This window comes from Sapajus apella, unplaced genomic scaffold (assembly GCF_009761245.1).
Source record: "Sapajus apella isolate SASKATOON/1434 unplaced genomic scaffold, GSC_monkey_1.0 scaffold142, whole genome shotgun sequence".
NCBI classification, from domain to species: domain Eukaryota; kingdom Metazoa; phylum Chordata; class Mammalia; order Primates; family Cebidae; genus Sapajus; species Sapajus apella.
In genome coordinates, this window is record NW_022437082.1 from 122,388 (window position 1) to 136,935 (window position 14,548).

Below are 14,548 nucleotides of genomic sequence, written 5' to 3' on the forward strand. Positions count from 1 at the left end.
CCAGGCACAGGCTCCCCATTCTGCCTTCCAACAGGAAATGGCCCCTGCTTCCCTTAGTAGGAAGCTTGCTCCATGAGGGATGGTAAACCACCTACTTCCAGGGCTTCCCTGGGTAACAGGAGGTCCACTGGGGCCTTGGGACTGTCCTCCCTGCCTCTTCTCTCTCAGTAACTGTAGTTGCCTACCTGAGGGAAGCCTCCCTGAGGAAGTGGCTCCTTCGGGGCTCTGGAAGGCCATGGGGTCGCTGCAAGTGCAAGCAGAACTATAGTTACTGCCTCTGTGGTCCCTTTGGTCGCCTCCCCCAATCTCCTCCTCCAGTTCTCCAAGCCCCTAAATCTAGCTCTGCATTTAACCAAACCACTGCCTAGACTCCAGACCCACCCACCTCACAGGGAGATCTCAGATGTGTATTCAAGTCAAGCTAAAGTTGCCAGAAACAAAGGGTTCTCTCAGGAAGGAGGAGATTCCATTCTGCAAGTGGAGTAATTCCCAGCATTTTCAGCAATTCTCTAATTGGTGGCATTCAAAGTGTGGACTTTAGGTAACTTAAGGTGGAAAATTTCAGGCTGAGAAAGCCTTGCAGGCTGGCGCCTCCATGTTTCCTGGCTAAAGAAAGTGTCAATATGATTTCTCAGAAGCTCTTTATAGTCCCATAGGCCTTGTCCAGGACTGGATCCCGGCTGGCCCTCCCTCCACTGGAGCAAGGGTGAAGTTGGTGTTGAGATCAAATCTACTAATTCCACACACTCTCCATTTCACTGCTGCAGCCAGGGAAGGAGCCTTGGTTGTGTGGAGAGCTGGTCCACAGCCACTTCCTTCCCCTATGCCAGGTCTCCCCAATCCAAGTGTCTAAATGCACCATGATTCTCTTCACCAGGGCCTTGCTCTTCAGAGGCCTACCCTGTACACCATCACATTGGAGCCAATGTGAATATTGAATTGGACAAGCCACCAACTTATCAGAAGGGTGGTAAAAATACAAGTTAGCCTTTAAAACCATGGTCAGATATAAACTGATGCTTCTGGAATATTGTAACCTAAGCCCACCCCAAAGTCACAAGAATATGTTTTCTGGCTTATTTGGGGATCATGCTTTTACAATCCAGAGCCATTTCTGGCCTTTGAGTGAAGAACGCTTGGAGCCCCTAGTAAGATAGCCCTGGAATTTTGTAGCAAGTCAAGGAAAAGATAAAGTCAGACTCTGCTAGTGGAGAAGATGGGGGTGTTATCTTCTCCACTAGTCATATTTAGCCTTGATGTATCTATCGCCTTTCTTCTGAGAATGTAAAAACATTTCATAAGTGGAAATTAAGCTTCCCAACACTCCTGATGCCTGCATATGGCCCAGGGTCTTTCTTTAATGTCAGGATTACTCGTGGGTCTGTCTACCCAGGTAATTGAGGCTTTGGACCTCCATGTAGGGTGAGACACTGAGTGAGGTCTCTGAGGTGAGCAGCAGGTTGTCAGTAGGGTCTTTTGCACTTGCTGAAGAGAGGACCAGGTGGACATCTGGTTTCTGGTTGTTTTCTTTTTCTTCCATGAAAGCACCAGTAGTGTACAGGGCTGGGCTTCCAGTGTAGTTGAGGCAGTCCAGGTAATCCACCTCTTGGAGACTGGGGATGTGAGGCCTTGGGATAGTCCAGTTCTTCCTGTTTTTCCTCAAAGACAGTTTCATATGCTCCTGTTGGCAATTTACCTTGTCAGAACAAAAGAATACACTGACAAGTAATTTGTGTGTCAGTGCCCTGTTGCCTTTGCTAGATGGCTCCCAAGGCCTGGCCAACTCTGGGAGAACTGCTAAAATTGAACTTGTGGGCCTGCAGAGCAGTGGTTCAGCTCCAGTACTCCCTGGGAATCTCACTAAAGTAGCATCTTCCCTCAAGGCCCTGGACTCTGAGGAGCCTGCCTGGCCTCTAACTATGAAGCTCTTGAAAGGCCAATAGTGCCTGTTATTTAAGTGTCTGAACTGACAGGCCATCTCCTCATGCCTGCTTGGGGCACAGTCACTGGTAATGAAGATGGTGCTGTTCAACATGACTACTGGCAAGCACCTCTTTCTAATTGTGTGGGATGCAGGTTCAGCTAGACGCTGTGTTGCATCTGTACTCTTCCACCCTTACTTGTTGGGTGGCTCAGGGCTTATTACACAAGCTTCTCTGTGCCTTAGTTCCTCATCTGTATTTGAGTGCTCATGGAAAACCTCCTCTGAACTACACATTGGACTTTACCCAAAGGATGGGAAAGGAAGCTGGGCCAAAAAGTCTGGGACAAGGTCCTGGTGCTTCAGCAGATGAAAAGTTGATTGGAATACTCATCCTTAAAATCGGCTTGTATAATAATATCCATTCCCCAGTGGGTGTTGGGAAGCTTAATTATCACTTATGAAATGTTTTCACATTCTAAGAAAGGTGATACATCAAGGCTAAGTATGACTATCGTAATTGTGATCCTCTCAAGCTGCCCTTGGGGCTAAACAGTATAAAATTGTCATTTGTGAAACTGCTATTGCAACAAAGGATGACTATTATTCATAATGATACTAGACTAATGTTTAAGGCATTGCTGTGCTCATGAAAACTTAAATCTGTCCTGAGTGAAGATGGTAAACTAGGTCATCTGCTGTGAGCTTGTCCTGCTCTTGGATTCCAAAAGCAAACAAAATCCTTGAGGAGGTAGGCACCTGAAAGAGTACCAGGCAGCAACAGCATTCTTTGAACACCTAGCACGTACCAGGCAGTGTGTTATGCACTCTGTCTCACTTAATCTTCCTAACATGCTTAGAAAATAGGTTTTTATCATTTCCATTCTGCAGAGAAAACTGAGACTCAAAGATGTTGACTTGCCCAAGGAAGATGAACTTGGCAGTAGGGCAGCCTGGAGTGGAGGCAGAGGCCAGGTGTGAAGTGACCACAAAGTTTAGACAGGATCCAAGGAGGCTCTGAACTGGGTTAAGAACGTCACGATGATTTCCATGTCTTCAGCTTGAATATCACTTACGAATAGGCCTGCTGCTAAGGGAAAAAGGGAACCCAGGAGGGGAAGGCAGTCGGGAGTAAGTGATTTTGGTGCTAGGTAACTTGAGTTTGGAATAGCCGGCATCTCTGGACATGATGCCTTGGGAATTGGAAGGGAAGTTGGGACCCAAACTTTGGAGTCGCTGACAGATCTGACAGGTGAAGCCTGGGATAACATTGCCAAAGTGTAACATCTCACTCGTCACTACTCCCAGGGCTCAGTCATCACCAGGGAAAAGCTCCAGAAGGCAGCGCGGGCCAAGGTGACAGGTGTCTGCCAAGTCATGCCCGCCAGACTCCTGGGCGGCGCACTCCCACCCTGCAGGCCTTCAACCCGTCAGCATCATCTTCCTCGGGTCCCTGCTCAATCCCAGCCTCCATACCCTTTGGGGTCTCCTCCGCCAGCCGGGTGCTGACACAGGGCCAGTGGCCTCTCCGCCCGGGTAGCTCTGGGCGGGGCTCCGAGCGCATGCGCGGCCTCCGTACGGAAGCCCGGAAGGAGGGGCGGGGAGCGGTGGTTCAGATTTCTTGGGGCGGCGGCGGCGGCGACGGCGGCAACAGTAGCGGGAGCGGCAGTGGGGACGCGGCTGGCACTGGCGCCATGAACCCGCTGTAAGGCGCAAGCTGTGCAGCACGGGTTGCGGGGGAGAAGGACGCCGCGGTGAAGTTCTCCGCCATGAACCTGAGGGGCCTTTTCCAGGACTTCAACCCGAGGTGAGGCGGCGGCGTTGGCGACCCCAGGAGTCCGCGCTACGGGCTCAGGCGCGGGCTGGTGTTCGGCTCCAGGGAGGCACGGCGGGCGAGATGCTGCAGCCCGAAGACCCGGGCGCCTGCCTGAGCTTCCCTGCGAGTGCAAGCGACTCCCAGGCAAAACAGTCGGCCTCGGCGCCCGCCCTCTTCCTCCTCCAGTGCCAGGTGCCTTCAGCCCCTGCCCGGCCACAGCCGGAAGGGCCCCGCCGGGAGACTCGTCGTGCCCCAAGGCAACCCCGTTTCTCTCCGCTTGCTCTCCCTCATTGCTGTCCCAACTTCTTATTCTCGGTTCCATCCTCTTCTGTCCCGCTGCGTGTCCTCCATTCTCCGCGTCTGGCCGTCTCACTTGACCCAACACCCCTACCCCCACCCCAGCTGTTTCCTCCAGTTCCTCGCAGCCCTTGGGGTTTTCCTTGGATTTATGCCCGTCCTTTGCTTGTTGGCTTCTTTGTTGAACGGATACCTGAAACATTGTTGAATCCCTGGAGTCAGTGTCAGGGTATGGCAGTACCTTATATAATGCATTTCAGGGTGAGCCTGATCATTTTCCATACGCATTTTCTCATCAGTCTTCACTACAAGTTTATTTGCAGGAAGTAGATATTGCTGTCCTTTTCCAGATGGGGAACACCCAGTGCACAGTATGGAGAAAGCACTGGCAAAGGACTCAAGCGCCTGTCCTGCTCGACTGTTCTGTAACTGTTCTCTTTCCCCAGGCTGTGAGCTCCCTGAAGCTGAGACCATCTCCTGCATGTCTTAGTGTCCCCAGCGCCTCCCACCCACCGTATCTGGCAAATAGTAGGCACAAATAAAATGTCTGTGGAACTACACTGAGCCCAAAGACTTGGATTGGAGACCAGGCTATATGTAACTTGATGATTCTCTGCCCTTCTTTGGCCTTTCTGTAAAATAAGAAGTTGGCCTAACTGATCTCTTAAGTTTCCGTTCTTTGCTAGTTGGAAAGACATGTGCTCAGTAAACATTTGTATACTGTAACCTATGCTAGGTGCTTTAGATGCTGGCGGTCTCAGCCAAGGGGTGAAGAAGGACCTGTACACTTAAGATGTCTTACGGTACTGTGCTGTGCTGTACTATGGGGGCCGACTGTCTTGGCTGCTTGTTGAGGATGAAAGGAAGTCTTAGGGGAATGTTTGTATGTTAAGTATGCAGTCTCCCTAGGGAAGGTGACATTTTAACTTGTGAGTCATTGTGACTTTCTAGGTGCTTTTATTCCACTTTGAGTTCATGTTCTGGTCTGGAGTGCCAGTGTCCCAAACACAGTACAGACATTATCACTGTTGGCCCTAACAGAACTAACTGCAGTACCTTCCTCTGCTGCGCCAGGGGGTTAGGATTGGTCTGCAGGGCAGTAGGGTTGTTGCTGTAGCTAGACAAGCCATGTGTGTCTTCTGTTTGGAGATGGTGATAAGAAAGATAACTAAAAGCTGAATTGTTTTGTGCCCTTGGGAAACTCGCTTATCTATTGTTTTATCTGTAGAATGAGTATAATCTCAGAAGGGTAGGGAGGCCAATTCATAATTGATTACAAACTGGTTTACAAACAGAAAGCAACCTAACTTGTTTGCAATGTGACATATAATTCAGAAGCCATAAGAAACTGCCTCAAGTGATGAAACAGGCTAACAGAGTTGCCAAAGCAAAATAGTGCTGCACTGATGCTATGTTTAACCATTTTTTCCTTTAGCCTTTTCCTCCAAAAAATTAATATATGAAATTACAATGAAATACCTGGTATCTAAACAGATTTGTAGTAATTATCAACATATTTATCAATATTTTAATTCTACCTGGATTAAAATGTATTTCTACCTGAAAAATTTAAAGGTCTTTTATACTGTGCCATTTTCCTGATTCTGTGTTGTCAGAGGTAGTGGGTTCCTTAATCTTAGATATTTCAAGAAGACATTGGCCAGGTATTGTTGGTAAATCAGATTTGGTTTTTTAGCTGGTAGTGTTTCATGTCTCCTGAGCACTCCTAGTTTTTGACATTGTGCTTTAGTCCCCTTCCATGCTGAGGAAGGCCTTCCCTACAACTAGAAAGAAAACTGAGGGGTGTACACAGGAAGATACCTTATGTGGGGATTTAAAACTTGATGCCACTGCTTTGCCCCCGCCTCTAATTTTAAACAAATTCAACATCTCCTTCCTACCCCAGGAGGTTGTCACACACTGTTCTCTTTGCCAGGAATATTTCCTTCTCTTTTCCTCTCCTCCAGACCTAGTGAACTCCTGTTTATCCTCACTTGGTACTTGCTAAGGGAAGCTCTCCTGACTTCCCTCACAGATCTACTGCTCCCTGTTTCTGCAATTCCTGTAGTAGGCACTACTCCTCCATCATAGTGCATATTTGTACCCTTGTATTTGTGTGCTTATTTGATTAATACCCACCTCCCCTACTAAACTTAAAGCTCCATGGTGTCAAGGCCGTGACTGTGTCAGTATCATAGCCTGCATACCTGGATTAGTACCTGGCTCAATAAATATTTGTGGGATGAATAAGTGAATAACTCTCCAGATCCTATAAAAGAAATCTAGAGCTGCTGCTTTCAATCACTGCTTTCCTGGTAGTCTGTGGTCTCATTCTCTTTCTTCTTGCCCTCTTCCCACCTTCAGAGTGCAGCCATTCCATTGGAGAGATGAGAAAGAATATGGCACTAAGGTAGAATATGGCTGTCTTTACTTTGCAGATTATGTCTTTGTCACAGAAATAGTCACTCTTATGGTTTGGTGGATCCCAAAGCGTGGGCCATGGCTCCAGATCCCCTTTCCAGCCTTTTGGATCTTGGTAAATCTGAACCCACTGCTGCATTGACAAGGCTCTGGAAACTGCAGTGACAGAGAATGATTCACAAGTGTCAACAGTCAGATGTGCCGGGCTGCTAGATGACCCTCTGCCTATTTCCATCTGGCACAGGACTGGTTGATCATGAACTTCTTTTCATAATTGCTTTTTAATTATGCAGGTTAAGACAAGCTGAAACAGATGTACTGGACCCACAAAGAAGTCCTTCCTTGAATGCCTAAGGCTTCCTAACAGTGAAAGAGTCCTATTCTTAGAATAGGCAAACCGATTCCGAGGCATTCTGGGTAGTAGGGATCTGGGAGTAGGCAGCATTAGGTGGGCTCCCTGCACACACCATGGAGCCTTGAAATTTTCTGCTACTTTGATGGAGTTGCTGGTTCAGAGAAGGCCCTTCCACTCTGGCAGCCGTGTAGCACTGGAAGGCTGTGAGAAAACTCTGCTGGGCCTTCTTAGTCATCTGTGGTGAGCTCCTGATGGGAGTATGGTATATCCCTCAGGTGTGCTAGACTGGAACAAAGGCTGAGAAATGTTGTTCTGGGTGTTCCATCATGTGGCCACGGGGTACTGATGAGATCAGTAATGTTTGGAAACTTCTGTATGCTCCATATTCAGAAGACATTCTGGAGTCTATGTAAGTTATCTTGTCTCTTGTTTGAAGTCAGGAAAAAAGGAATGTGATTGCTGGTAATATAGTTCACAAAAGGCAGTTACCTGTCTTCCAGCAGTTATTTACAAAGTATATTTAGAACATTGATTCATCAGACATCTCCTAGGTTCCTACCTCATGCCAAGTGAGGTACTAGGTGCTCTAAGTACACAAATCAATGGAATATAGTCCTCTTCTCAATGTGTAAGCCTAGTGGAAGAAGCAGAAATGAAAGGGAAATAAGAATTCAATAGAGTATGAGGCATTACAGAGACAGGAACCAAATGTCTTGGAAGTACAGTTGGCGGGGCCACTAATTCTGTCTGGAGCATGCAGGGAAGAGACTGTAGTGGAAATGACTTTTTTTAATATATATATATTTTATTGTGTTTTAGGTTTTGGGGTACATGTGAAGAACATGCAAGATTGTTGCATAGGTACATACATGGCAGTGTGGTTTGCTGCCTTTCTCCCCATCCCCTGTATCTGGCATTTCTCCCATGTTATCCCTCCCCAACTCCCCACCCCCTGCTGTCCCTCACCTAGTCCCCCCCTCCCCACAGACCCCAGTGTGTGATGCTCCCCTCCCTGTGTCCATGTGTTCTCATTGTTCAACACCCACCTATGAGTGAGAACATGTGGTGTTTTTCTTTTCTTGTGTCAGTTTGCTGAGAATGATGGTTTCCAGGTTTATCCATGTCCTGACAAAGGACACGAACTCATCGTTTTTTATGGCTGCATAGTATTCCGTGGTGTATATATGCCACATTTTCCCTGTCCAGTCTTCATCGATGGGCATTTGGGTTGGTTCCAAGTCTTTGCTTTTGTGAACAGTGCTACAATGAACATTCGTGTGCATATGTCCTTATAATAGAATGATTTATAATCCTTTGGATATATACTCAGTAATGGAATTGCTGTGTCAAATGGAATTTCTTGAGCTAGATTTTGAATTGAGCTAGTCTTTTGAGCCAGACTTTGAGCTAGAATTGTAGGGTTGTTACCAGACCAGAGAGCAGGAAGGGTATCTCAGAAGGGACAAAGTATGCAAAGGCATGGGGTCATGATAGTACCTGGTATGTTCAAGTAGTGAAGAGGTCCATGTGGTGGGAACACTGCAGATGACATGTGTCATGTGAATTAAATATGTAATGTTAGTTACTACAAATATTCTTTACAGATTATTGTTTTTAAGAAAGCAGTATCCAATCCATAAGTGTACTGTCAGTACTGTCAGTGAACTACTCACCACTCAAGTGACTGTTTATCTGTTGTTCTGTACTCTCAAGCCACCTACAGTCAGGAAATGGTCTTGATTTTACTGATGTTAATAGCTGTGACTTCTTGAGTAACCTACCACATGCCAGGCCCAATATAGGGACTTTGCACCCATTATCCATAATCTTTACAACAACCCTGCAAAATTAGATATCAGCCTTATTTTAAAGTCTTGACAGCTTGTGACTTCCCTGAAGTCGCACAAGCAGGAAGAATCCCAAGATTCTAATCCAGGTCAGTCCCATGAAGCCTGTACTCTTTCCTGCGTGCCATGCCATATTTCTAGTTAAGTGACAATCCCTTTCCCCCATGACATTTTAGATCCAGTATACTAAGGACCCTTCTATTTACAAATTGTAGGTGATTAAACAAAACAAACCTCTTACTGGAGCTTATATATCCAAATGAATGTTGTCATTCAAAGAAATTAATTGGGGGAAAGGAATGTATAAACCTATTCCATTGTTCATACTCCTTGTTACTCATCTGGAATTCCCTTTAAAGTCAATTTACATATCACATAAGAGGATACATCTCATTGCTTTATGATCATTTAACATTTTCAACCAAAATAGTTCCATCTACTTTGATCACACATCTTATTCACTAAGCTTGGCTCTGAGTGACTATTCACCATTTCCAAAATTCGAATCCACCCTCAATGAAAATTTAGCACCATTTGGGATAGTGAAAAGATCAGACTGCAGGTTCTCAAGGTGCTTCCAAGAAGAAAGCTTCAAAGATGGTTTGAATAATGAAGTACCATTGGAATTAGTGCATTGCCTCCCAAGGGGACTGGTTAAAGGAGAGAAATCTCATTTGAATGTGTAATTTCCAGTTTAAAAAATATCATTCCTATGACTTGATATTTACACACACATTGTTCTTAGCTGTGTTCTCTGAGGGCTAGGATTCGGAGATGCTGAATTAGGTGCTGAATGAGTGGATGTTGAGTACAAATAGACATGTACCACTGGGTAGTCCTTGTTGCACAAGAGAGACAGTGGATTGAAGGAGTTTTAGATAGTTTCCTAGGACTCCAGAAGATAAGCTTTTTTTAAAAAAATATAGAGCTTGGGGTTTCTAATTACTTTGCATGATATGTCATACTTGTACAGGGTGACTGGAATTTAAGACAAAAGCCTCCCAACTCCAGAGGTAGGTTCTTTTATAACTGGAGACTCATACTTTGTCAGCTCTGACTTAATAGTGACAAAAATGATTGCTAAATGAGATCGTTACCTACAATTGGCAGAACTTTTGTCTTTCATAATACTGCTAAAGCTAGAATGGGTAAAATGTATTGTTTACACAGTGCTTTCACATACCCTTGTCTTAATGAATGAATATATGAGGAATCAGATGAGGAAACAGACTTAGGGGAAAACCACACCGCGGACGAATGGCAGTTGAGGAACTTAAATGTAGATCTTCCTACTGGCCTGGGCTCTGCTTTTATTTGGCTTTTGTGCTTTTTTATATCTACTGGTTAGATGCTCTTAAACATTTTTCCTCTAATAAAACCAGTTAAAATCTCCACTAAAAGACTTTAAATTTGGTTAATAAGGTTCTGCTGAGTGTAAGAGGGGCAGTTCCCTTGATAGTTTGTGAGTGTGTCAGGTTGTCATTTGGAGCCATTCTCTTAAGCTATAGACTGGGATGTGCCATCCAGAGTTTGTGTGTGGGTGCACGTGTGTGTGTGCATGCTCCAGTGAAGCCAGCCGCTTCCAATGGAAAGAAACTGATAGGTCTAAAAAGAGTCCAGCTGCATTCTTATGAGATGCAGAAAACAGATACTAGAACGTTTACACTCAGAGTCATTATCCCTTTGCTATGTATATTGTCTCTCTTCCTCCCTTCTTCCTTTTCTCCTTACCTGTTCTCCTAACCCTGCAAAGTGGGGAGAGAGGGAATTTGAGCCTGAGCAGAAAGCTCCATATAATTCAGAGAGGACACTAGCTTTGGCTCAGATAACACTACTTACTGATTCATCATATACTAACACTACAGATTCAAATGAGAGTGGCATAAATCCATTCTAAAGGTGTAACTGGAAAAGTGAATTTTAAGTAGTGATTAATGTTAAACTGGAACCTCCCAATTCTCCCAGGTTTGTGGATAAGCAGTCTGTTTTTATACTTGGACTCTGGTCTGAATGTTTCTTGAAAAGTAACTCAAAGTAGTTCAGGCTACAACTGTGACTTATTTTTTAAGTACATTTTCTTATCACTGTATTATTTGCCTAATATTGTATATTCTCTTGCAAATCAGGCTTGATATTTTCTTTTGGATATGCAGTCACCTTTTAGACTTTGCTTCCAAATATATTTATATAGTTAAGATACTATTCTTCCTTTCCCCAACTAGGAGTGTGTATGAATTACTTCTTTTGAACTTTCTGATTATATTAATTTGTTTTATTTGATCAACTTTGTAGTTTAATTTTTTATGAAAAAGCCAGCTGTTAGGATTACTGATAAGTTTCATTTTTTAAAATCTATATTTCTACTTTTAGTTTTATTATTTCTGTATTTTGGCTTTTTTCCCCAAATTTCTTAGAAACTCAGTTTACTAGTTTTCTTTTGCCTCTTTTTTTTTTTTTCCTTGTTTTCTACTTTCGTTTAAACTTTTGAAGTGAACACATTTTCTCTGAGTTTTGCTTGGCAGCTGCCTAGGTGTTTTTGTGTTTCAGTTATATTTTAGTATATATTAAATATTCTGTAATAGTGTTCTCTTTTATCCTTGACTTAATCATTATTTAAGGAAGGAAATTAACATTGATCTAGTTAACTGTTTGGTGCCAAGTCCTGCAATGAATGTTTTCTGATAGGTTATTAAATCCCTAGCACTATCTAATAGACGTATCTGCATTTTGCTCCTGAGGCACATGAGGCTTAAATTAAGTGCATGCAAAAAATCTCATCAACTCAACTAAACTGTTTAACAAATCAGTATTGAAAATGATCCATTTTTTGTCAGTCTCTTATAAATTGTATAGAATTTCTGCCTCTGGTCTCTACTGATTACAGTCCACCTTACACACTCATGTGTATCTTCTGTCACTCTTTTGTTGAGAAAATCTGCAGTGGCCCCATATTACCTGTTAATAAATTTCAAGGACTTTACCTTGATATTCAAATTCCCCTACCATCTTACCCCAGCCAACTTCTGGCTTATTCCCTACAATGCCCTTTCTCCTGTCTTTCCAGCATCCTACCCACCAAGATTTATAGAAAGTATTCTGTGTGTTCCAGTCTGCTGTAATTGGAGAGGGGAGGATAAAGAAGTGACGGGTAATGAATACAATAATACAGTTAGATAGAATAAATCTAGTGTTTGATAGCTCAAGAGGCAAATATAGTTAATAATGTATATTTGCAAATAACTAAATGAATGGAATTGAAATGTGCCCAACACAAATATGTGATCAGTGCTTGAGGTGATGGATATTCCAGTTACTCTGATTTGATCATTACACATTGTATGCTTGCATCAAAATATCACATGTATCCCATAAATATATACAACTGTTTTGTATCCATAATAAATAAAAATAAAAATTTTTTAAAAGATTGGAAAACATCTTATTCCCTTTGTCTGGAATTCCTTGTTCCCAACTCGTTGCCCAGACTCCACCTCTCTTCCCAGCTCTCCCAGAGAAATTAATCTTACAAGTCCCCTAGTTTACCATATGTAGTTACTTGTTGACACATCATCTCCCTCTATTCCTATTAGCCTGAGCATCTTGAGGGAAGAAATTGTTTCTCCTTTTTATATATCTCACACATTTCAGCCACTCAGATATTTTTAAAAATTGTAAATTAGATATGTGTTTATTGTGTATTGCTGCCCCAAGGTTCCTTTTTTTCTCCCTGGAAAAGCTATATATATGTAAAGAAAGTGTGTTTTCTTGTTCTGCTACTTAATTCTCTTGATATAACCTTGCTGTTTTTTAAATCTACTCTTGTGTTCATTTCCATATTTTCCCTGGGAACTTTGTCTGTTTTATCTGTCATGATTTAATAGTAGCATGAGGAAGCCCACAATGAAAATATTTCTGTGTATTCTTAAAAAATAAAAATTGTAAAATTATTTCCATATTCCCTGGTCATGTTAGATTTTTGTTATTTAGGTTTTCCTTATTAGTCCTTTTAGCTCTTAATACTTTTTGTTTTAAAATCTAATTTATCTAATTTTAAAGATAGTAAATTGTTTCTCTTGTCTTCATCTAGGCGTGATAAACCTCTGTCCTCTGATTTCTTATAGTTGGTTCAGCTTTTAACATTGGTTCCCAGTGTGACTCTTGAATGTAACAGATTTACTTTTTTAATCTAGGAAGTAACCTTTCTTTTTACAGAGCTGTGGTAGGCAGAATAATGACCCCCCAAGTATGTCCACATCCTAATCTATGGAACCAGGGAATATGTTCTGTAGCATGGCAAAGTGGAATTAAGGTAGCAGATGGAATTAAGTTTGCTAATCAGCTGACCTTAAAATAGAGAGATTATTGTGGATTCTCTGGCTGGGCCCAATGTAATTATAGGGTCCTTAAATAATAGAAGAAGAAGACAGAAAAGGAGGTCAGAGTGATTGAGTATGAGGAGGACTGCATTCTCCATTGTTGACTTTGAAGATGGAGGAAGGGGCCATGAGCTAAGGAATGTGGCAGCCTCTAGAGCTAGAAAACGCAAAGAAACATTCTCTCCCAGAGCATTCGGAAGCATAGTCCTGCTGACACCTTGACTTTAGCCCAGTGAGACTCATGTTGGACTCTGACCTCCAGAACTGTAAGGTAATAAGTTTGTGCTTTTTAAACCACTAGGTTTGTGGCAGTTTTGAATGGCAGCAATAGGAAATTAATAAAAGAACATTCAGTCCATGTGTATTTTTCTAACCCTAGAATTTGGATCATGAATTACATTTTTGTGCTATTATTTGACCTTTTGTAAGTTTATCTTGTTTTCTATTTTTCATGTCATAGACATAAAATTTTAAGTTTCCTTTAAATTATGTCAAAAACCACATAAAACAATCACTTTTCCAACATTTAAAACATTTTGGTACTTCTCTTTTCTTTAGTTCCACTACTCTTTCTCTCTTTGTTTTTTTAATTAAATAAGGAAACTGTTTTACAGAAGATAATGAAGTTAGCTTATAGCATTTACCCTCCCCTCAATCTACTTTTTAATTGTAGTCTGAAAATCCTTTAGGATAAAAATTACCTGTCCATATTATCTAATTTACATATGAATCCTGTGTCTATCATTATCTCAGCATTTGTTAATGTTCTAATCAACTAATTTCTTTTAAATATTCTGTTTTCAAGGCCATTGTTTCTGGTAATTATATTTGTAGCCACAGGCTGTAGTTGACAAATTGGTTCTAATTTTTTTAGATTTTGGAATATTCCCCTCTGCTTTTAGAGAGAAAAATTCTGCCTCTACTAATTATGTACTGTGTTTGTGATTATAACTCCATTTCTATTAACTTGTGAATCCTGCTCCACCCCACCTGGACACAGGCCCTTTTCTTGTCCAAAGTCTAAGTCATGGATGAAGTCATTTTTATCTTGGCTTCTTTAAATGTTAATTCTCTCTTTCTTTGTAGCAACTTGTAAAAGCCTGTTTTTGTTTTTGAGTATTAATAATATTAACTAATGTGTATTGAGTATGCTGGTTATCAAACTGTTTTCCACAGACCTTGGAGTTCCTTAAGACCCTTTCCAGGTATCTGCAAAGTCAAAATTATAGTACTAAGACATTCTTTGCCTTGGTTGACATTGGCATTCGTGGAGCTAAAGTGATGGGTCAAACAGCAGGTGCCTGAGCACAAATTAGGACAGTGGCACCAACTGCACTAGTATTTTGTTGTTGGATTCTTCACCACATGCTGGACTTGCAGTTAAAAAAGAATGCCAGCTTCACTTATGAATGTCTTGATAAACCAGAAAAATATTAATGTCATTTAATCTTGACCCCTGCATGCTCATCTAGTTTAATATTCCATGTGATGAAATGTGAAGAGTGCATAAAGATC

At 42.3% G+C, this 14,548-nt stretch overlaps 1 protein-coding gene across 3 annotated transcripts in view; it reads left to right on the forward strand.

The window, feature by feature from the left end:
* The first annotated feature begins 3,501 nt into the window (after positions 1–3,501).
* Positions 3,502–14,548, forward strand: part of TMEM185A (transmembrane protein 185A) — a 33,243-nt gene continuing 22,196 nt past the window's right edge. For 2 of the 3 annotated variants that reach the window (XM_032264149.1, XM_032264151.1), the window contains exon 1: positions 3,502–3,728. In XM_032264149.1, the coding sequence (XP_032120040.1) occupies positions 3,691–3,728 (38 nt within the window). In that variant the 5' untranslated portion in view covers positions 3,502–3,690. Of the gene's footprint in view, positions 3,729–3,808; positions 4,296–14,548 lie in introns of those variants that run through there. The other variant, XM_032264150.1, reaches the window with a different exon arrangement.